Source organism: Taudactylus pleione, unplaced genomic scaffold (genome assembly GCF_031769625.1).
Source record: "Taudactylus pleione unplaced genomic scaffold, aTauple2 ptg000454l, whole genome shotgun sequence".
Classification (NCBI taxonomy): Eukaryota; Metazoa; Chordata; class Amphibia; order Anura; family Myobatrachidae; genus Taudactylus; species Taudactylus pleione.
The window spans coordinates 1260617-1285250 of NW_028284856.1; the positions used below are offsets into that span (position 1 = coordinate 1260617).

Here is a 24634-nt window from a genome sequence, read left to right on the forward strand (position 1 = left end):
AAGCTCTGTTATTTTGGTGTCACCCCCTCTGATGTCACCTGGAGCAGCCCACACCCTCTTAGTGACACCACTGTGTCACACTGCCTTTTCTTTGCCCCTCGGTCATCAAAATACAGGTGCTTTCACTCCCTTAGGTCAGTCTCTTCATACGTCCTGTCTTTCAGCCATAGAATTTCACTATACAGACACCATGTAGGGTAGCTTCCTTACACACATAGGTTTACATTCACACAACCTTTTTGTAGTCACATTGCCGCACAGTGACCCTCCCATTAATGGCTGCTGCAAGCTCTTTAGATAAGGGTATACTTTCCCTCTGTCTTCCTCTGGAACACTTACCTCTCTTTCTGGGAGTCTCCCTCCCTCTCTCTATAGGGTGTTTCCTGGCTCTCTGTTTTCCTCTCACTGTGATTGGATGGGCATCATAGCCCGCCCTTCTCCTTCACAGGGGCAGCACAGCAACTCCCAGCCGACGCCCCAACTCTGAGGTGACTGCTCACAACTGCTACTTACTTGTCATAGACTGTAACTGTTACCAACTGCAACAACTTGACCACACCTACCATGTCACCAATGGGCATGACCACGTGATCACTATGAAGGAGGTGGAACACTTTATACACTTTGGGGAAAATGTATCAAACCTTTTAAACAGTGAAGAAGTGAACAAGTGGAGAGTTTGTCCATAGCAACCAAATAGCTGCCATTTAGAGAATGTACTTGATAATGCAAGCTAGCAGCTGACTGGTTGCTATAGGCAACTTCTCCACTCTTTTAAAGGTTTGATACATTTCCCCTATTATGTAAAATACATATAAATCTCTCACACACACCTACTCTTTATCAAATTGTGTGGGTGAGATGTATCAAGCCTTGGAGAGAGATAAAGTGGACAAGTTGCCTAAAGCAACCAGTCAGCGTCTGTCATTTTAAAGACTATTGTGTTAGATAAAGGCTTAATAAATCTTCCCCTGGGTATCATCAGTGCAATTTCGAGCTCTCTCAAGTTGATGTTGCCTGTTTCCTTCACTGCAGTATAGTGTGTATGGGACCTAATTTGAGTGACCAGATTACATTGAAGCCATTCGAGACAGCTTTTAGCTTGCGGGTAGTTAAGTTGAGACTGACCTACAAGATGACTATAGCAGTGTACTGAGCTGTTTCCAAGGGTTGGGTATGAAATTCCGGCTGTCGAGATGCCGCTGGTCAGAATACCGACAACGGAATCCCGACAGCCCGAATCCCGACACCCACCACAGGTAAGTGCTTTTATAACCCCTACTCTAACCCTCCCTCCCTGGTGCCCAAGCATAACCTCCCCCCTAGTGCCTAAGCCTAACCTTCCCCTCCCCGCACCCTAAACCTAACCTCCCCCTAGTGTCTAAACCTAACCTCCCCCACCCCACACCCTAACTCTAACATCCCCTCCCCAGTGTCTAACCCTAACCCTTCCCCTTGTGCCTAACCCTAACCCCGCACCCTAGCCCTAACCTCCCCCTAACACCCCAAAACTTTTCTTGGGAGTGCCGTCGTTCAGGATACTGGTGCCGGAATCCTGACCTTTCGGGATTTCGGCACCGGAATTCAGACCGTCAGCATTCTGCACGCCGGGATGGCGACTACATCCCATTTCCAAAGGAAAAGGAAGCCTGAGATCCAAGAGTGATAATCTGCAGCTAAGTGGGGACTGAAAGCACTTTCTGAATTGCTTGAATAAATAGTGCACCTAGGGCCTGATTTAGCTTGGATCGCAATGGCAACTGCATCTGCGAATCCTGAAGGAACGCAGTTGCTAAGTATATGCAGATGCAGCCACAACCTTATCTGTGCATAGAGACACCCACTGCTGCTTTCTCTTCTGCAAGCGAACACGCAGACCAGCGTACACATCGGGAACATCGGCCACCATCCACCACTTCTGGCTAGTCTGACCAGTCATTTCTGCGTGTTCACTGGCACATCGCAATGCGATCGGACACATGCGCTATGCTGCATACGCACATGCGCACAGGATAAAAATTGCTCGGCTGCGTTGATGTTTGCAATTGCGATCCAAGTTGAATCAGGCCCCTAGTTCAACATATATGACCTGACTTGCTGATGGAGGTAAGAGACAATACCCATGCACTAGATTGTCCTATTTATCTTTTTACCTCAATGTGACAAATATGGTGAGATTGAATGAAAACATGGACAAATCCAATTGATGACTATCAGGAGTAGAGATTGTGTATGTGATATGCCATAAAAATGAGCTCGGGCTAACAGTCTCCACCTGTAATGTGCACAGAATATTGTATTAATAAAAGGTGACCAGGTGGTATTCCATGATTTGTGGATATTTTTAAGGCATGTAATTCTGCAGACATGAGGGGGGTCCATAGAAGATACATCGCTCAAATAGTGCATGATGGTGTATAGATTTATCACCCAGTAAGGAACTATTCTATCTCCAAAATGCTACACTATATTTTTCCTTCTCTGTTATTTCTCTTTACATGCTCCTGGAGGATATTATGACTGGATGATTTCAGGGACCTAAGAGTTTTTGAGAAACGGAGACAATAAGATCGACTTTATCTATCTCTGCGTATGGTATATTACAGTGCAAACAAATTGTAATTACTTTCTCTATAGTTTCACAATACTTACTTACTGTTTACTGTTAGCTTTGTACCAGGGCCTGCAGTTTCTCAAGGGAGCTTTGCAAGGGCCATATAGGGTTTTTATCATTAATGCAGCACATCGGAGCTGTGTTTTTGAGATGCACATGAGAGAGGAGGACATTATCTACTGCAAGTGATGTCCTCTAGCAGGTAACATTTATGGCTACATAAATGACGTACACAAATGGCGTAATAGCTGCACAGGCAAGGAAATATTGTGTATTGGGACAGAAGCTAGTAATATTGCTAATGTGGTGCAGATGGGTTAGGGGTACAGGCTGGCAATAATACTGACAGAGAACACTAGCTGCTAAATAGTGTAATGCATGGCACAGGCTGGCAATATGTGTGATGTATGGAACAGGGTGGCAATATATGTGATGGATGGCACAGGCTGCCAATTTGTGTGAAGGAGGGGACAGGCTAGTGATAGTTCTGATGGAGGGCACAGACTGGTAGCCTAATGATATGTGGCTGGATGATGTAACATTTGGGGTAATTATATGTTGCCCATGCTATGTTACATGTCAGCATACACTACCACAGCACTTAAAAAACATTGGCCCTCATTCAGAGCCGTACGCTCTGAGCAGAGCGCACGCTCTGAATGAGGGCCGTCCTCCATAACTATGGAGCGTCCCCGTGGACGCTCGTATAGCTGTGGGTCACCACCCACAGCCTATACGAGCGTGCAGTTTGATGGCCGCGATGGTCGTGAGCATCGCGACCATCTAAACTGCGAGCCGGAGCCTGCGGTTGAGGTTTTCAACCGCAAGGCCCGGAGTGATTTTGGCTCTATCAGAGCCAAAATCACTCCCACTGACATCACTAGTGATGTCAGTGGGCCGGCTTCTGACGGGAGGCGTCCCTTGGGAACGCCCCCGTCAGGGAGGCACGCCCCCGGCACGCCCACCAAAGGGGGCGTGCTGTCAATCAACATCGACAGCACGCCCCCTTTGATCAGACACAACGAGCGAAGGACTTTCCTTCGCTCGTCGCGTCTTGCGCATGCGCACGACGGAGCTCCCGCCGTCGTGCGCATGCGCAGTGCACAACATCGACCCACTTGCGAGCGGACAGCCGCTTGCGAGTGGGTCTGAATCAGGGCCATTGTTTGGTCCTTATTTGTGGAAATATTTGTCCAGTTATAAATAAGGTTTGTTATTTTGTCTAATAATTCTAGAAAGCTTATCATGCTCTTAATCAAAAAATATAATGATCCTGATTCTAAGTTGAATGCATACGTGTCTGGTTCCTTATGCTAAGGCCGCTACAAAGCCCTTTCCTGTGTACATTCTCACTCATCACTCTGTGACCTCCCAGTCACCGTCCAGGAACACCCCCTTACATTTCTGTTACAGTGCATCCATATCTGTACTGCAACTCTGTACATACAAATCGGGATACATTAGCCGTGCGACTCAGACACATGCACAGATGAATAAACATCGGCCATCTGCGTAAATATAGGAATGACTTCCAACTCAGAATCAGACCTAATCTGTTGTGTCAAAACTTGCCAATCATGCTTGTACAGTACAGTCAATCATATGTGTTATTAAAAGTAAAGTTGCACATAACATAAAATTGTCTGAAGAGATAAGGCAACGTGTAGGATTCTCTAGAGTGCCTGAAATGTGACACAAACATTGGTATGAATGTGTCCTTTTCTACTATTAGAAACACCAACAGACTGGCGCTAATTTAGAATAACCAATGGTTCAGGAGTTAAATACAATTAAAAAAATATATAAATTAAGACTGCCGCTTAAAAGCAAGGTGGGAAATACAAAAGACCCACAAAATTGCAAAGAAAATATATAAAAGTAACCTGAAGCGCTGTAAGAATTATATTTATTTAAAAAAATATTATGTAATCATATATAATTAAAAACAATATAAGCAACCAATCAGATTTTACTTAACACTAAACTAGCACCTTCTAGAAGATAATCTGATTGGTTGCTATGGGCAACAACTCCACTTCTAAAAACTCTCACTTTAGTAAATATACCCCTTAGTCTTTGTAAAATGGGCCCCAAAGCAGAGGTCGCAGAAAGAAATATATTTAAAGCAAAATATACGGTACGCTACTCCTTCTGGAGCATCTCAGTGGTGCTGGGTATTGCACTAGATATCTGATATGTCTGCAGATTCCCCTTTAGAGAGAAGCACGAGGCAGATGCAGTAGCTACTTGCTCCTTCTGGCTGGTGTGAATAGCCTGGCTCAGAGATGCTGCTGCATTTTCTCACTCAGATACCTTGAATGCTGGACAGCTCCTTCACTAGTTTTGTGTTAGCCTTCAACAATACATTATTTCTTCATAAATTCTTTGTTCTAGTTCAGTGGTTCCCAAACTTTTTTGAATCACGGCACCCAGTGTATCAGCATTGTTTTCACGGCACCCCTAAGCCAAATGTTTGTTATTGAGAAATTAAGAAAAAAACGTAGTAAAGTAAATATTGTTCACCTGTCATCCCAAGGGTTAGTTATGTGATGGTGGACAGGTTTACGCTTCTGTTTGTCCATATATTTAAATGACATTGACCATAAATAATTTTATTTTGTGCTAGACCACCAACCTGAGGTACCCCTGCAAGTGTCCTGAGGCAACCCAGGGTGCCTAGGCACACAGTTTGGGAACCATTGTTCTAGTCACTATTACTCACTGGCTCTGCCCTCTGTCTTCATTTTAAAAGCCATGTCTCAGGGGCGACTTGAGGGGCGTTTGAGCAGAGTCGCTGCACCCCCCAGCAACCTGCACACCCAGCCTCCACATCCTGCCATGTCCTGGACTGTGTGAAGCAGCTGAGAGGCCTCTGTGCCTGCACTCTTTAACCGTCATACAGCAGGCAATCAGTGTCCTCCATTCACAACAACAGCCAATCAGCGGCTTTGGTCTCTACATTGTTAGGAGCATTCTGGGAGTTGTATTTTAGTCCTCGTATATCTTGTCCCTTGTTTGTATCTGTCATGAGTACAGGGTCCATGCACTGGCTTCCCCTGCTGGCTGATGAGCACAGAGCTGGGGATGGCCATCGACCATCAATGGTTATCACTCGATAACTGATGGTCTTACCAATGGTGACGGAAAATCAACTAGTTTTCTGCCAATGATGATAGCCATGGGTCTGCATGCTGATGGTTTTCATTTTACACCGGCTAGCACAGGGCTACTGCCGGCTGTCGGCTACATTACCGATGTCGTTCGCAGTGAGGATTTATTTGCCAAGTGATTGACAGGAAGAGGCCATTTGTGGGCGGCAACGGGGGGTGGTGACAAAAACGTAGAAGTGTCAGGGTGGGTCTCTGCCTGCGACTGCAATCCCATATGCAGAAAAATTTATTCCGGTGTCTCTGTTCCGGCAGCCATTCTGCGCTACCACTGATCTGCAACCAAGCAGTGTCTTTGTACTTGGTTTTGTGAAGCTGTCCGACATTTGCATACTTTCACACAGCCGCTGCGTACAAATTGACAGCTGCGGTAGCATTAGCACACATCTCTGAATCAGGCCTTTGGACAGTTATACCATACTAAAGTTGATCTGTTTAGTGACTACTTATCAACTTTCCTACATTGCTATCTAGGCGGGATATATCAAATAGACAAATGCACTAAATCCTGCTGTTTTCAGAGGTTTATCACATCACATATGCAGTGCCGTAACTGTGGGTCCCGCTGCCGGCCACATCCCCTCCATATGACATCATGCAGAGGGGATGGGGACACAACCGACAGGAATGACACAATACCAGGATCATCCCCAGGGTGCTCCGGGAAATGTAAGGGCAGCAGTGTACATGTCTGAAGCATCCTAAGGACGCTTCGGGCGGCACTGCTGCAATTCCAGGCACCCTGCTAGCCAAATGCAGGGGCCGTGGATGAACAGTGGTGCCACCCAGGGGGCTCTACGTGGCAGCACCACTCGCACACCCCTAGTTACTGACCTGCACATATGGATCTACATATGTGTGAAAAGTGCCATGACACAGCAGTCCTCATAAGGTTTATATAGAGCTGTGATGTGGTCGCATGCATCAAGATTCAAAAGGCATAATTTGCCAGAGGTTGTGTCTGCTAGCTAAAGCAATAATTAGAAGGGACCGCAAGGAGGGGGCGAGGCTAAATTACACCTTTTTGCGTAATTTAGCCCCCCCCCCGCTCTAAATGGAGCTGCTATTCCAGGCATTTATGCTGCAATTCCCGGCAATTATCTCCCCGTCCTGCCCACTTCACATGAAAGGGGTCTGGATGAGATCCGGATACTCTTCCGGTGGTATGGGGGGGCTACCCGAAAATTCAGGAGCCTCCCACAATAACCGGGAGAGTAGGTAATGCTCTCTGTTGCTTGTGGCTTGCATATTGCTCATTTTAAGTCTATGCAGCAGCTGTCCAGACTAGTTTCAATTCATACATAGGGGTCAGACTGTAGTCCCTATTTAGTCGGGGACTGCGGGCTGAGGCGCTAATTAGCCTTGGGCAGGAGATTTCTGTGATACCTCCTGCATTTGTCTATTGCTAGTTTGCTACCTCCATGAGTGTCACAACAGCAGGGGAGGCAAGGGGACGGCTTGCCCCCCCCAAACATATGAAAGGTGCGGCGGCTGCGGGTGATCTAGATCTGTGCATTATAGCAATAAGCTGCACAGCTCCTACACTGCACAGAGAAGGAGGTGTAATGTGTGTTCTTTAAGTTAAAACACTGCACATTACACCTCTTCCTCTGTGCTGTGCAGGGGGTGACCATCCACGTCCCCCGCTACACAGTCCCTGCGTGCCCAGGCAAGAGATAGGGAAGGGAAAGGGGGAAGGCACAGGGGCGTTGGAAAGATTTTATGTTGCCCCTCCCAGCATAAAATCATTCCAACGCCCCTGGCTACATCCTCAATATCATGCAGAAACGGCAATTTTCGCATTATTTAAGGAAAAAAGGGTTTGCCCCTAGGTCTGTTACAGCACAGATTGTACAAAGAAAAACTGTAGATTTGTACGGTTTACCTGAATGGTATAGGCCTATCCAGGACCACTCATTTAGCCCCAGGGCCAGACCACACTAATTGCACAAAGCCTGGAGTCTGACAAGTCGTTGTCCTCCACAAAATGCTCATTTTGTTGATGGTTATTGATGGTGATGAGCATGCATGCATCATCTCTGTCTACTGCATGCGTACTTAATATAGCCATTTGGTGATTCCATGTGCACTTTGCACCAGCCTCCTCACACACCTTCCACAACTATTTGCTGCTCTAAATTAAACTTATGTAAATGTGCATAAAAAGCGCAAATTTACCCTAAATCAGTGTTTTATGAATAAGCATAAAGCATGTAAGTGCATCTTTACATAATATAATATATTATGCACTAGGAAAGTGCCCCAAGTAAGTCTCATATAGGTGAGAGTACAGGATAGATTCACTAAATCTTCTAAAAATGAAAAGTAGTGGTGTTGCCCATAGCAGCTAATCAGATTTTAGCTATAAAATATTTATTGCATCCTAGAAAATGATAGACAGAATCTCATTGGCTGCAATGGGTAACACCATCACATTTGTAGAAGCTTTACTAAATCTACCGCTAAGCATTTGATGATTCAGGGAAGGTACTTCACCATCTAGCAAACTAATGGGTACATCTACCTCAGTGTAAGTGCTGCTTCTGCTTCACCTATTATCGTGGCGAATCAAGAAGCTGTTACTGCGATGTGTACTAAGAAGAGGCTTGCCAAAGTCACCTCTGCGATTTTATCTCAGATGCATAGCACGTCTGTAATGGTCCCGGCACATGCACATTACTTTTTGAAAGACGAGAAAACTCTAGTGATATCTCGGGTGACTCTTGTGCACTATGGGAATTATTATTCAATAACTTTATTAACATTAGCACTATTATGCATAGCAGACTTCTCTTCCCTTTCTTCACTTTTGCTGGGCAGCTAGATATCGGGATTTAGAATTGGCTATGATGGTGCTGGAAAAGACATCCGGTGGAAAGTGCCTTTTCAAGTTAATAATAACTGGGTCATCTAGCGCCACCATATGTGCCTATGCCGATAACCCTGCCTGCTTTATCACTTGCAAACTGAAGACAGTGAAAATCCATTTGGTACATATTGAGAAATGTTATGCACAGGGATTTTCTCTGTTTTATCGTTTTTACCTCTTATCACCAGTTAGTACTTAGGGCCTGATTCAGAGATACATGTTAGTGCAATTTTCACACAGATCGAGTGATTGTTTGCCATTGTGCATACGTATGTATCACAGTGTGCTAAGGCAGCTCTGCGAATGCCCTGTGATCACGCAGGCCACAGAGACCCTGGCTGGTTGAACGGCATTACATGGGCGTGTATAAATGAGCCACTTCTATTGCATATGCAGCTCTGCATGTCAGAAGAGCACCCAAGGCTGCGGCAGGTCAGACCTACCGCAAGGGTAAGATGGCCGCCAATGTTTTACGATGTTACTGATATTTACATAGGTTTGCGTCGTCGCACACAGGTAAAAAGGCAGCAGTGGGCGTCTTTATGCTCGGGTGATCTTTGCTAACATTAGCATATTTTCGCAGCTGCATTCCGTACGAAACTACAGCCGCAATTGTATTAGCAGCTGTCTCTGAATCAGGCACTTAGTACATGTGCCCCTATATAACATGTAAGAAACCAGCGGAAGCCAGCATTGCACATCACAAACTTCCCCTTAATTACACTTAATTACACTTACCTCCGGTGATCGGGCTCCAGTGATGTCCTCCGTGGCTCCAGTCAGCTGATCTCCCATCCTGCACTGTGACTCGGTCAGCTGATGACCGGGTCCCAGTGCAGGATGGGAGACCAGCTGACAAGAGGGAGGACATCACCGGAGCCCTGATCTCCGGTCCCTGGACTCAGGTAAGTTATTTTTTTTACTATATATTTATTTTTTTTAGCAGTGATCAGCTTGTGGTCTGTTTAGACCACACACCTGAGCACTGGGGCCGACTCCGGGCTCTGCCTGTTAGAGCAGGGCAGGAGTCTGGTAACTGGGGGGAGACCCTGGATAACGCCACCTCCAGGTTATTATCCCAGGGCTTCCCCCGGTATTTTTTCACAATATATTTTTAGTAAATTCCAGGCAGATCCCATTTCCCATTACAATTATGGAAAATGCAATCTGCTTACAAAAATATGTGATAATTAGGGCTTGGAGTAGACTTTTACGAATTCTACTCCAATTGCCCTTTAGTAACTTTAGGTGCTACTAAAATAATGTGAAAAGGGTGTGAAAACACCCTTTTTCACTTTATTTTAGTAAAAATAATGATAATAAATAGAGCCCATAGTGTGTTGTGTGTCATAATTCCAACATATACAGGACCAGCGATCACAGTAAGCCATTACATGTGGCAGTAGGCCATCCTGTCTGAGCTGAATGTTTTTATTTCACATTTGGGCACCATTCCAGAGCATTGGAGCAAGTCTGGGAGTCTGGGGGAGCAGCAGAAGCACTGCCCTGCATATATATGTACATTTTGGTCTTGTTATGAACTGGATAATGTATTATTATACAGGGTTAATAATTAACCCTATTCATGGTCTATAGCAGTGCACCCCTAACAGTGCATGTTTTCCAGATCTCCTAATTGGTGCACAGGTATATTTATTACTGGCTGACAGATGCTAAAAGATCCACAGGTTGTGCTAATTATTTAATTTGTGATACTGAGAAGAACATGCAGCACTAGTAAAATTCTATATTACTATTTCTAATGTGATCATGGTGTGGGCTGGGGAGGGGAGTTTCCAGGCAATTGGAACCTCCCACCCCGCGTCTGCCTATGGGTTTATAAAGTAGTTGGAACATAACAGTCTGGTGATATATGTTCCAGGGAGAAGTGTTCCTTTTGCACCCAAGCCTACAGATTTTTTTTTGGCCTATTTCAGGCTTTACAGTTCATGATAGAAATACTGAAGTAACTTGAACAGTTATACTAAGGAGCTCATTTGCATAAGTTGTCCTATGCTAATTCCAGTTTACTGGCAGAAGGAAACTGTACTGAATATAAATTTAAATGGTCTATAAATAAACCACAAGGAAACAGCTCACACGGCAAAATGATTTCTAAAGGGGCCTATCCATTAGCAGATAAATTGAATGACTAAACGATATATCTTTCAGTCGTTCAATTTATCTGCTATGGATAGGCCCTGAACGATGACAGATGCGCACTCCCGAGGCCGATAAATTTAACCCTTTCATCTCTCCAACATGTTGGTCAATTATCGCATATCGCTGCCAGGTATTAGAAATATCTGGCAGTTTATATGCGGTAAACGACGAACGACGAAAGATATTAGTAGCAGCTACAGAGCGCTGCAGAGGAAAAAATCCACTCACTGAATGATATCATGCGATATCGTTCATCGTTTGTCTTTTGCCAAAATCTGTCATGTACATGACAGATATCTTTCAGCACAGCCACCGGAATTTTCAATAGATATCTTTTGTCTTTCATCGTTCAGAAAAACATCTGCTAATGGATAGGCCCCTTATGGCTATTTTTAAAATGAAGAGATAAGAGTAGAAGAGATATGGAGATCATGCCCCATAATGCATTCTGTAAAATATCACTTCCCCTACTAATAACTCCTTCCCCAATTATGGGGTTGATGCATAAAATGAATGTATAAAATGAAAGTATATGTAAAGTCTATTGAAAGTACATTGAAAGCATATTGAAAGTACTGAGTAACCATAACACTTACAAGAGACTGACCTAGATCTGAATATGCTGACAGTGTGATATATGTGCTGTTTGAGTTACTATTGAACAGTACTGCATAAAAAGAGGAAGCCATTTTGAGGGAGAATTATGAGATGATTAAAGTGCACTTTGGAACTGAGCTATTGATATTATCAAGTGCTGAAGATAAATGTGCTACTAAAAGAACTGTGTTTATTGTGCTGTATCACTGGAAAGTAAAGATATTGTTCGCTGCAATCAAGAAAGACCAGCACTAGATTCTAATCCTATTACTAGCCTATTGTGGATTACTAGTACATGCTTGTCATAGTACAGTGATCACCTAGCAATAAAGTACTTCAACAACAGAACTCTGCGATCACTTTTAAGTAAATTACTGATCAATCTGGGTTTTTGTTGGTCTGCTGATCAATAATCTATTTTGTTATTTTGTCAGTCCCGGGCCCCACAATTTCTGATGGCAGCCCTGCAGAGGAATACAAAGTTATAGATCCCAAATGCATAAATGTAATTGAATAATCACATTACACAAAAAAGGGAGTTAAGGTTTTTGCATGTGCTGATACTTAATAAAGAGCCTGATTCAACTTGGATCACTATTGCGATCAAAGCTACAATTACGCACACAGTTCAAATGTGATAGTATGCTAATTCATTACGATCGCTATGCAGCCATAGCAGTACATAAGGATACCCACTTTACATTATACACATCCGTGATGTTTAGCAAAAACATTGGTACAATCGAGTACCATCGCAGCCTCACGCACACTTGCACAAGCTCTGACCTTACTCAGAAATTGCTAACTTCAGTGCACACTATCAGGCCTCAGGCTTGCATAGGGCATCGTAGTCGATAATTTATGCACGCCTAAGCAAAGGCGTTCAAACGCACTGGCATGCCTGCATTTCCCCAACCACCCCCCATCACCACTCACAAACGGCACTTCCTGTCAGTCACTCTGTGATGGGTCTGCGTCATGATCGCAGTGGCTGGTTCGCGCACTGCGATGCATACGCATGCACAGAATGCAACAATCGGACGATTGCGTGTGTATTAGCAACTGCGATCCAAGCTGAATCAGGTCCAAAGTTCATTCATGCACCAAGCCTGCATTCAGCAAAGAAGCCAGTGATCTGCAAAGTTGTTCCCAAGAAGAAAATGCAATATTGCACGTACGTAGATGATGGTATCTTGACCCGCAAATTCATGCACTGTTCTTTACACTGGAGCATCAGCACAGAAATAGGTTTATTACATTAAAAAGACAGCAGTTGCTCTTTGGCACTTTCTTTAATGACAATTAACTGTTGTTCCAAAATGCCAACGCAGATTGCCTGGGATTTGTAGTCTACCTGTAACAAAACAATATTCTATTATTTAACCATTAATCCTGTACCCATCGCCACTAGGGGTGCAGGTAATAGCCCTGGGCTGAAGTTCCTCAGGAGGGAGGAAACCATTTTATTTTTGGGGACCCCACTTCCTGAGGACTCCGGCCCTGGGCTGACCAGTTTGAGGCTGGTTAATGTTATGGCACACTGTGTGTCCCTCTGCTATGACATTAGCCCCTTTACTAGTTCAGCCTGGTGCTGGTTAATGAAGAATATGGGGAACCCCATGCCGTTTCTTCCACCTATTTTACCATACCATCTCAGACTGAGAGGTCTGGGGCTGGTTATGGATTTGAAGGGGATTTAAAAGAAAAAAAAATAACCCCTTCTTTGCAGTTTATGGTAACGAAGCCTGCCTACAGTACATCATAGTGATCTATGCAGTGCTTCTGTTTAGACAGGTTTTCCATTATTTTTGGACTTGTCTTGCCATCGGTTTTGAACTGGAAGATCAAAACCGGTGAAAGAGCTGCAAAAAATGACTGACATTGATTTCGGCTTTCTATTGAAGCTGAAACCCTCTATACAATTTCCCTTCTGCTAGTCTATTTAGTAATGGGTTCCTGACTGACGCGTTTCCCATCTCTAATAGCACCCATTAGGGTTGCCCACTTTCCCCCCCGATATTTGACCTAGTTATAGAACTTTTAGAAGATAGAATCCGTGCATTTCAGATTTTCATGGTGTGCAAGTTGGAAATACAATCCATTAACTCTGTCTTTTTGCGGATGAGGTACTTCTTTTTGTATCAGAGCCCGTGACCTCATTACCTTGCCTTCATAAACTATTCGACAGTTACAGTGATGCTTCTTATTATAAATTGAATACCTCCAAATCAGATGCCTTACCTATAAATCTTCCTATAAATTAGTCCTCCATATCTACACTTCGTTCTCAGTTTAATTATGCTTGGCAAACCACCTCGATACACTATCTTGGTATCCACATCCCGTCATTCATTTCTAAAGTGTTTGATGTCAACCTTCCCCCCCTGCTTACACAGTTATCCCTTTTTCCTAAATCCTGGCTTTCATCTGATATTTCTAGGCTAGGCAGATTAACTGCGTTTAAAATGACCCTACTTCCTAAATTTATATATTTATTCTGCACAATTTCGTTTCTGTTTCCAATATCCTATCTAGATAAATGCCGTGCCATTTTATCCGCATATTTATGGAAGAATAGCCCTCTTAATATAGCGTACTCTAGAATGATTTTGACTAAACAGCAAGGCGGTCTGGCCCTTCCCGATCTAAATGGCTATCAAGATGCCTGCCTCTTATCCCAACTTCGAGACTGGATTTGCCTCCCCTCAGTTAAAAGTTGGGTCCACTTAAAAAGGGTACGTTGTATAGTTTACCCGTTAGTTGACTTATTGTGGACACCTAATCCCTTCGCCCTGCAAGTTCTTTGATTCTTTCATCCACAAAAGCCTCTTTGCAAGTGTGGGACAGTTTGCTCTCTCGACTTAACCTGGGTATCCCCTTTATTAACTGTCTTTGCTTTGTGGCCCTCTCAGTCTAAATTAATTCCCAATCTACGGGCATATATTTGGGCCTCATGTGGGGTAACAACACCTAGATGATCTTCTGGAGGGGGGCATTCTACTATAATTTTCCAACATGCAAAATCGCTATTCTCTTCCACGTACAGTCTTATACCAATATTATCAAATCAGTCACTGGTTTAAGAGTATTACTAAACTTTTGGGGCCGGCGGGCGTATTACCAAAGGACTTGATTTCCCGTTTAACATCCAGTAGAAGCCGAGAGGATATTTCATATTTTTATAATTTTCGACTACAATTGCAGAAGTGCGCGAAGTCCCCTTCTCAGATTCGTTGGGAACTCGACTTTGGCCAATCTATCTCTGATGCTCAGTGGGAACAGGTTTATATAACATCCTGTCATATGTCTAAATGCTTGAACCATTCAGAAATGCATATTAAGCTACTATATAGACTATACCTTACCCCTGATCGCCTACACACTATCTGCCTGACACAGTCAAAGTTCTGTTGGTGAAATTGTGGGGAGGTTGGCCATTTTTTTTGGAAGTGCCCGGTAATTAAACATTTTTGGGAGGAGGTATTTTATCTAATTAATAAAGTGTTTGGTCTTGTGTTGTCTCCCTCTCCGGTTCTGGCTATTCTTCAATTATATCCTGTACTTATTCAAGCATCTCAAAGATACGTGTTAGGTCATATATATATAGCAGCACGGGCAGCACTTGCCCAGAATTGGAAACAGCCCCACCCCCCTCCTCTACTCTACTCAAGATATTTGAAAAATTCAGTTTCATTTTGAGATGGAGACCGCTTTTGTGCTGTATTCATTCCAGGCTTCCTCCCCACTTGTGAAATGGAAGCCATGGCATGAGTTTGTTACAGCTGGGGAAGGTGTAGAACTTCTCCATAAGTCTTTACTATCTGATCCTCTTCAGTTTAGTCTAAATGAAGGTACCTCTTCTTTACCTACTGTAATTTATATGTTTTTCTGTTATAGTGTTCATATTTAGTATTATGATACGATAATCGTGTCTGATTTCTTTTGAATTCCCATATGTACCCCCATCCCCTTTTTCTTTTTCACCCCCTTCCTTTTTCTTTTCTGTATCCTATATTTGTTTGAAAACTCAATAAAATTATTGTGGTTAAAAAAGAAGTTGAAACCTGACGGATGATAAAAAGTCGGATTTTTGACAGCAATCCGATGCGGATAATAGTCGGTTTGGGTCAGTCTTGGTTTAGAACCAAAACTGACGTTTATTAAATTTACCCCTAATTAAATTGGTGCTGGAGTGATAAATCCTATAAAGCAGTGTTGGCTAACCTTGACACTCCAGCTGTTGTGGATTTATATATCCCAGCATGCCCTGCCACAGTTTTAGCATGCCCTAATAGCAAAACTGTAGCAGTGCATGCTGGGTTATGTAGTTCCATAACAGCTGGAGTGTCAAGGTTAGCCAACACTGCTATAAAGCAATAGTTTGTCAGGATGTACACTGTGTGTGTATTAAGTGACTTCTCAGTAAAATTATTTCTAAATTCAGGTAGTTGAAACAACTATTCTGAGATATTAATATTTTAAAAAACTTTGTTTTCAGTAATTGACTTTGTATCACAGACAATATTTCTGTTTCAGACAAACAGAGTGAACAAAGGCTATATCTTTAAATATTGGACATCCAAAACTCCTTCCCTGACTTCAAGAGAAAACACCTACAAGGTTAGTATCATGGGCTTCAGCCACATAGCAAGGGGGAGTGTCTCACACCCCTTAAGCTTGGGCCCCTACCAATGCATTCTCTGGTGGGCCCTTCATGCCCCAGTTCTAAACTGGCCACCCACAGCTTCTGGCTACAGTGCTTTTCTCATCTGTGACCAGTATGCAACAAAACACATTAGCAATTTAAAAACTGTGTATGGTTGGGTGGGAATTCTTTTGAAATCCAGTAATAGTTCTCAACCTTCTAATTTCCCTTCCCTCAAAATATCTGCTATTGAAGGGACTGGGTGGACCCATCACCACCCTGGCAGATCTTTCTATTGTCTGCCTGGCAGATCTTTCTATTGTCCACCCAATTTAATAGAGCACAATCCTCACCCCTGCCTTTACCCGCTGTGATTATCGTTCATCAGGATTATTTGGTCCTCTGTCCTCTTAAAAGTGATAATATGTACTAATAACAAAGGAGTAATCAATAACAAAAAAGGTAAAAATATATTTGAACAAGTACATGAATAAAGTACATAAATTGAGCAAATTATTTTATAGATTACATAGATCACAGGTTCTCAAACTCGGTCCTCAGGTCCCCAAACAACACATGTTGAGCAATGAATTCACCTATGCACCTACTGGGTGACCTGGAAAATGTGACCTGTGTGGGGTCCTGAGGGCCGAATTTGAGAACCACTGTCATAGATCCAACACAATGCAATATATTAGCTTAGATCAGTGTATCCCAAACAAATTCCTCAGGGAGCACTAACAGTGCATGGTTTCCACTTTTCTAGTTTGTGTACAGGTGTATTCATCACTGGCTGACACATTTTAAAAGACCCACAGGTGGAGCTAATAATTTAACTTGGAATTCTGTGACTAGGCCTGGAAAACATGCACTGTAAAGCTGGCCACACATCTAAAGATTATGAGCCGTATTCAATTTGATTCACACCCGCGATAATTTTTCGCCTCCCGGACTTTCAGCCTACTAACGCCTGTTTTGCAGGCGGAAAAGTATTGCGCGCGTGCCCGCGTATCCCCGTATTCAATTCGAAAGTACGTGAAAACGGGACCCGGCAAAGCTGAAACATGGGGAAAGTCATGTCAGATTTGGAGAAATCAGCCTGACACCCCCCAAAAGATGCTCTGACATGGGGGTTAGCTATGGTACCCCCCGATTTGGCTTGCTGAAGATATTTGGTGTTTTTAAACGGGCTTAATAGCTGCTAAATAGTGGTGAAGAATAGTATTCAGGAGTTGTTTTTTGCAGAAAATAACTTATCCCAGCAAATTTGGGGTATTTGAAAATGGGGGCCAGCATATTTTAAATTTGTTAAAGTAAATGTTTTTTAAATTGTGAAAAATCCACCTGCCGCAAACACCTGCAATGAAAAAAACACCTGGGGAATACTTGGGGACCCCCCTGGAGTGTATTTCGCTAGTTTTTAACTTTGTCCCCCAATTATTATTTTTTTTTGCCCCCAAATTCAAAGTGATTTTTTGGAGTGTTCTTAAGTGTTTTTTAAATATTTTTTGACGCAGTTTACCATTTGGGGACTGTCTGAAGGCTGCACGGGGGTACCCGCAATGTTGCACCCCAAAACCCCAATTCTGCACTTTTTTCCGCCTGCTATTCATAGGCGAAACTTTTTCGCCTATTACATTGCATTGACTTTCCGCCTAAGCGGAAAGTCTTTCAAATTGAATACGGCGATACTTTTCCGCCTGGAGAAATGACGTAATCGGCGTCATCGGCCTATCTGTCCAACCAGCCAACTAGTTCATTGGTTGGAATAAAAATCTGGTAACGTATGGGAGTAAATGATGATCAGCAATTTGCTCCTAAATGCCAGAAAACAGATGAAAATGGTCGTCAGACAAGTTTGTTAAATGTTTGATCTAAACAATTTGTTCAAACAACCGCTTTTGTCCATTTTCCAGCATTTGGGAGCAAATTGCTGATTGTCATTTGCTTTCATACCTTATGAGATTTTCATTCCAACCAATCAACTAGTTGGATGGTTGGACATTAAATCTTTACGTGTGTATGCAGCTTTAGTGCTAGGAATGAGTTTGGGAAACACTGCATTAGTGGTTTGAAACTGTTTATGCAAATAAATGTGCAACAAAAATGTCTATGCATCTAAAGAAACACACTCATTATGAAACAATAAACACATGTGCATTATACATATGTGATTTAGCTGAATATCTTTGTGATAGACAAAGGCTATAAACAGTGTTCCCAGCGCTTCTAATGGTATACAATAGTGGGATAAAAGTAGATGTAAGTAAGAAATTTAGTAAAGAAATGCAAATTGAACACAAAGTTTCTATGTCAATAGAAGTGGAGATATTGCCAATTACAACCAATCATATTGTAGGTTTTATTTATTTAGTATGTTGTAGAAATTGATTGCTATAATCTGATTGGTTGCTATGAACAATACCTATACTTTTCCTTTTTAGAAATTTTAGTAAGTCTACTGCTAAGACAGCAGTAGACTTACTACAATTTCTAAAAAGGAAAAGTATAGGTATTGTTCATAGCAACCAATCAGATTATAGAAATCTATTCCTACAACATACTAAATAAATAAAACCTACAATATGATTGGTTGTAATGGGCAATATCTCCACTTCTCCTTTTTATACATTGTTGTAAATGTACATGTGTATCTTACTGTACACATCTAAAGATTTTCTGTCCAACCATCCAACTAGTTGATTGGTTGGAATGAAAATCTGGTAATGTATGAAAGCAATTGACAATCAGCAATTTGCTCCCAAACGCCGGAATATGGACAAAAACTGTTGTTTGAACAAATTGTTTTGATCAAACATTTAACAAACTTGTCTGACAACCATTTTCATCTGTCTTCTGGCATTTAGGAGCAAATTGCTGATCATCAGTTACTCCCATACGTTACCAGATTTTCATTCCAACCAATCAACTAGTAAGATGAATGGACAGAAAATCTTTACGTGTGTATGCAGCTTTAGGCTTCACTTTCATAATCACACATTTGATTCCATGTCATAGTATTGTGCAAGGAATCACATTGCATATCAGGGATGAGAAATACGCAGCAATGTAGAAGGTAGTTTCATTGATTGGAGTTCTGAAGGTCATTATATATATTGTTATCATTTTTAATAAGATCCTAAAATAAGGAGAAAAAAAAATGTTGTTATTTTGACTGAGATAATGTATATTAATATTGCAATTAGCAATTAAAATACATTGACATTTAACTATTTCTTACTGGGATATTATAAGTAACTGATAAGGATAACCAGAGCTGTACAAGATGACTTTCAATATGAATGCCACAGTTGACATCCCCCTTCCCTAATTACCATCAGCCCATACTTGCCGACATTCAGCTCCCTCCTTCAGGGAGGGAGCTGAATGTCTGTGCACAGCGGGGCGTGGCCGGGTAATTACGTGGTTTTTGGGGCGGAGCCATGTGATTGTATCATCGTGGCCCCGCCCCCTCTTCACAATGCCGAAAATATTGGCATTGTGAAGCAGGGGGCGGAGCCACGATGACGCGATTCAGCGCAAATCACGTCATCGGGCCCCCCGCTGCGGGGGTTTCTTGTAGTAGTCAGGGGGGGAGGTGGCAGCCGGGAGGCTTGCCTGACTTTCCGGAGGGTCTGGGGCAGCACCCGATATTCATGAGGCTCCCGACCAAATCGGGAGGGTAGGCAAGACTGCATCAGCCAATGCTGGTAGGTATTGTGTGTGACCATTTTTTACTCAGAAGTACGTACATTGGGGCCTGCACAATCGCACACAGCCCCTTCGATGCCTCTTCCTGATTGATAGGCAGAAGCATTTAAGGGGTGGTGAGGAGTGGCCGTCGTTCCTGGAAACGGGGTGTTTTCTGGGAGTGGCAAGGTAGGGACTGCAGTCTCCTGTCCATCGACCACCGATGGTCGCAATGGTGATTCCAGGCTGTGACCTCGGTCACAGTGCTGGGTCAAAAATGCAGCAGGTGGTGTCATACACCTCCTGCTGCATTTGCATATTAGCAAGGACGGAACTGCAAAGATGCCTGCGTGCAGCATTGCATTTCTGTCCGATGCTGAATCACCCTCACTGTGTATTGGTTTTTTAAATAACTGTGCATCTATGAGAAGGACACAGTCTGTAATGTACTGCGTTTAACATTACATTACAGATTACATTTCCTGTGTAAAATCTCTCCATATAATGGGCTGATGCAGAGATAAACACAAGTCATCTGATATTGCTCCCTCATTGTATGCACGGGACTACAAGCATATATTTACAGACTTAGCGCCCTGTGTGCATTCCAAACCCTGAAAAAACAACTGCGCAGAGAGAAGTTTTCAACAGATGACGAAGTGAAAGATGCCACAGCTGCAACACTAAAGTGATGTCACAAAACCGTCTACGGCACAGCTCTGAATCATTGTTGAAACACTGCAAAAAATGTATTGAATGTGAAGGACGCTACTTTGAAAAAGAAAATGAGAAGTCATCTGATTCGGAATAAAATAATCAGTCTCATTACTTTTCAATCGGCCCTCGTACATATGGAAGGTGTGTCTTTATATTACGACATATTGAAGAAGTGTCTGTAAATTCTGACATATGGAAGATGTGTCTCTATCTCACACATAGTGGGCTCTATTTACTACAATCCGCATATTGAATGCGGATTGTAGTGTGATATTACCGAGTGAATTCGCATTGCGAATTCAGGCAATATAACAGGGATTTACTATAAATCCCTTTCAGGGACAGAGCTTGCGATAAAGCTCTGTCCCTGCGGATCCCATCCGCACTCTAGTCGCGGTATATTCGGAAAAAATACCGCGACTAAGAGCCCGCGCATGCGCCGACCGACCACCGCTACTACCCCCCACCGACGCTAAGCCCCGCCCCCAGCACTAAGCCCCACCCCCCGCGACCTCCCTCCTCCCCCCCTGCAACCACCCCCCTCCCTTCATTACACTTACCTGCATCCTCCTGGCCTCCGGTGATCTTCTCCGGGCTTCCCGATCAGGTGATCTCCCATACTGCACTGGGACCTGATCACCTGATGACCGGGCCCCAGTGTACTATGGGAGACCAGCTAACCGGAGAGGAGCCATCACCGGAGGCCCGATCACCGGTCCCTGGATTCAGGTAAGTAAAAAAAAAATGTTTAATTTTTTTTTTCTTTTTTTACAGCAATCAGCTTGTGGTCTGCTTAGACCACATAGCTGATTACTGGTACCGGCTCCCAGCTCTGCTCTCCCCGTTAGAGCAGAGTGGGAGCCCGGTAACCGGGGGAGACCCTGGATAACGCCACCTCCAGGTGGCGTTATTATCACAGGGCTTCCCCCGGTATTTTTTTACAATTTATTTTTAGTAACTTAGGTCAGATCACATTTCCCATTACAATTATGGGAAATGCGATCTGCTTTACTAAAAATAAGTGATACTGGGGGTTGGAGTAGAATTTTACTAATTCTACTCCAATTGCCCTGTAATAACTTCAGGTGAAACTAAAATAATGTGAAAAGGGTGTGAAAACACCCTTTTTCACTTTATTTTAGTAAAAATAATGTTAATAAATAGAGCCCTAAGGGGTCTATTCATCTTCACTTGATTTCCACAAAAGCAGGTGAAAATGAAAATTCATCAAAAAGGTAATGCAGGAGATATCACAGGAGTTTCTGTAAATCATAACATATGGAAGGAGTGTCTTTATATTATGACTTGTGGAAGGTGTCTGTATCACAACATATGGAAGATGTGTATTTTATTAATGACACGTGAAAGGTGTATGCATATTATTCATCAGTAACATCACTACGTGTGATGACATCCGATATGGTATGCTGAAGACTTTGCCCGTGTGGAAGGGGGCGTGGCCTTATGCCCATGAAATTGTGCCTACTGGTTTGTGACGTTTTGGGGTCTGAGCCACTGCTTGTGTTTGCCCCTAGTCTAAAAGTTGTCAGCCAGCCATTGACTACAACCTATGGAAGGTGTGTCTGTATTTTATGACAAACAAAAGGTGTCTGTATAGTGTGACATATGGAAGATGTGTCTATATACTAACATGCTGCAGTTTTTACCTACAGAGCCCGTGTACCTTCTGCTTGCCCTAACCTCTATTAAAATTCTGAATATTGGAAGATATGATTATGAATGCAGTGTGTCAGTGTGTGTATGGGGGGGGTCTTATTGCATGTAGAGGGACAGATAACATGTACGGGTGGTCTAATGGCATGTGGAGGAGGTGTGACAGCATCTGAGGGCATGTGTAATTGTCTGAGGGCATGTGTGATTACATGTCTGATGGAATGTAAGGGACATGTGGGATTGTCTTGTGTACATGTAAGGAGCATGTGGGGACAGTTGTCTGATGGCATATAAGGAGTATGAGGGTTGCTCTGATAGCATGTGAGGGATATGTGTGTTGGTCTGATGGGCATGTGAGGGTCCGATGGCATATTTAGAGGGTCTAGTGACATGTGAAAGGTGTCTGGTGGCAAGTGGAGTTGGGCTGATGGCATGTGTGGAGGGTTCTGTTGGCATGTTGGGGTGGTCTGATGGACATATAGAGAGGTCGCATTGCATGTTAGGGTGCTAATGGCAGGATAATGGCATGTTTATAAATATGAGTCACATGAAAGGTGCATGTTAGGAGTTTTACATCAATTGTGTTTGCAATAGCAGTGTGAGAGAACATGAAAAGTCTATTAAGGACTATTTAGACTCTGGATGCAACAGTGACTGTACTGATAATTTAGTGAAGATTTTGTTATGTGGTGAGGTTCAATGGCATGTGAGGAGGAATATGGGGCATGCACGGGGCATGTGGAGACATCTAATGGCAGGTGGGAATTACACTTTCTTATACTCTTTAAGAACAAATGTATTCAGGTAAGTGTGTTTGCGTGTGTGGGAGGCAGTTTGGGGGAGGGAGGCACCTAGTCTTTGCCATGGTTGAAACTCCAGCTTCGACATTGAGAGAAAGAATGGTGTGTGTGTGTGTGTGTAGGAGGGGTTCACAAAAAGAGAGAGAGATATACAGGGAGAGGAGAGGAATAGAATGCGATGGGGGGTGGAGGAGTGGGCTGAATAAAAAAGAGTCTGGGGACGTGAGAGTGATGGGAGAGGAAAAAAAACAAGACGCAGAGGACAACAGCTAATAAATGTAGGTTATTGTTTTCAGTTCCTTAATGTTTCTAATACATTACCTACCTGATAAACAGAATAATTGTTGTAGATTGTTGTAGACTGTGATGTAAAAGTTGTCTGTTTTCCATAAGTATTTGCTGTGTCTATAAAGCCAAAAACATATATTTTTTAACTTTGTTATTTTCATTGTTATGCTCTAAACTTAAGCCACAGTTCTCAATTAAGCCATCATAAAAAGTCCCTCTTTCTAACACAATCAGGGGTGCCGAGAGGAGGGGAGCAGGTACTAATTACCCAGGCCCAGTCTCATTGGTGGGGCCCATCCCCAACTGCCTCCCCCTCCCTCTTACCTGTCTGTAGCCCCTCTCCCTAGCCCAGCACATCCTGGTAAGTGCTGGGCTGCAGTGAGGCTTAGTGCTGCCATAGGCACTTATGGCAGCACTAAGTGACCCAGCTATTACTTACCATCAGCTGTCTTCTCCAGCGCTGCCTTCATCACTTCCAGCTGCTATCTGCCTCTCCTTAGTGAAGAAGCAGGAAGTGACCTCTCTCCGTCACTTGGCCACTTGTCTGTTTTTAAAAGTCTCCCTGGCAGTAACTGCTGCAGCTGAACGGGACAGAGGTGCTCGACAGAGTGCTCGAAGTGGGAATTTAGAGGTTGGGGTATGGAGATTTGAATCTCCCCCTCCCTTTAGCCCCTGCATCCATATCACCTAATGTACCTCTCACCAGCCACACTTCTCCCTGCCTGCTCCCCTCTCTCACCCCCTGCCCTTCTCACTAACGCATTCCCTCTCACCCCCCACACCACTAACTGCCTGCTTTCCTCTGTCTGGCACTCTCTCTATTCCCTCTCTCACACCCTCCCCTCTCTCTAATTTCCACTGAATGGAGCCGACAGCATTGGGTCTTAGTTGCTGCTGCAGTGCACTGCAGTGTACAATCAAAAAAAGGGGAGGCTTTGTAAATCCGACGCTGTCCGCGAGCCAATGAGATGCTGCGATTGGCTGGTGGCTGGTGCTGCTTACTTACAGTGCAGCCGGGACCCGATGCTCCATCGTGGCTACATGCCCGCACCTCCGCCGATCAAGATGTGTCCCCAGCGGGACACATCTCTACACAATGCTGCTGCTGTTCCAGCGCTGGGATCCCATACTGGATGCCAGCGCTTTTACATTCTCCTCTGCAGCTAAAATGAAGTGGGGGCGGGAAGTGGCCGTATATGTCATACCGCCGTATACTGCCACACTGTGTATATATACCATTCTTCTATAGGAGTGTGTAGTACTTGTTTGTGTAATAATTGTTGTATTGTTTGAACCTTATTTGTACACCCATTTAACTGACAATAATACCAAATGGTCATTTTAATGATAAAAAAAATAATATAAGTTATAATTAATACATTTTTTTATTTAAAATTTTATATATATATA

The 24634-nt window shown here is 43.3% G+C and overlaps 1 protein-coding gene across 1 annotated transcript in view; it reads right to left on the bottom strand.

Moving 5' to 3' along the window:
* Positions 1 to 19039: 19039 nt before the first annotated feature.
* LOC148504795 (uncharacterized) overlaps positions 19040 to 24634 on the bottom strand; it is a 59981-nt gene continuing 54386 nt past the window's right edge. Inside the window, exons 6-7 of the mRNA XM_088448237.1 lie at positions 23262 to 23341; positions 19040 to 19194 (exon numbers count right to left, since the gene is read on the bottom strand). Of these exons, the coding sequence (XP_088304363.1) occupies positions 19138 to 19194; positions 23262 to 23341 (137 nt within the window). The 3' untranslated portion in view covers positions 19040 to 19137. The remainder of the gene's footprint in view (positions 19195 to 23261; positions 23342 to 24634) is intronic.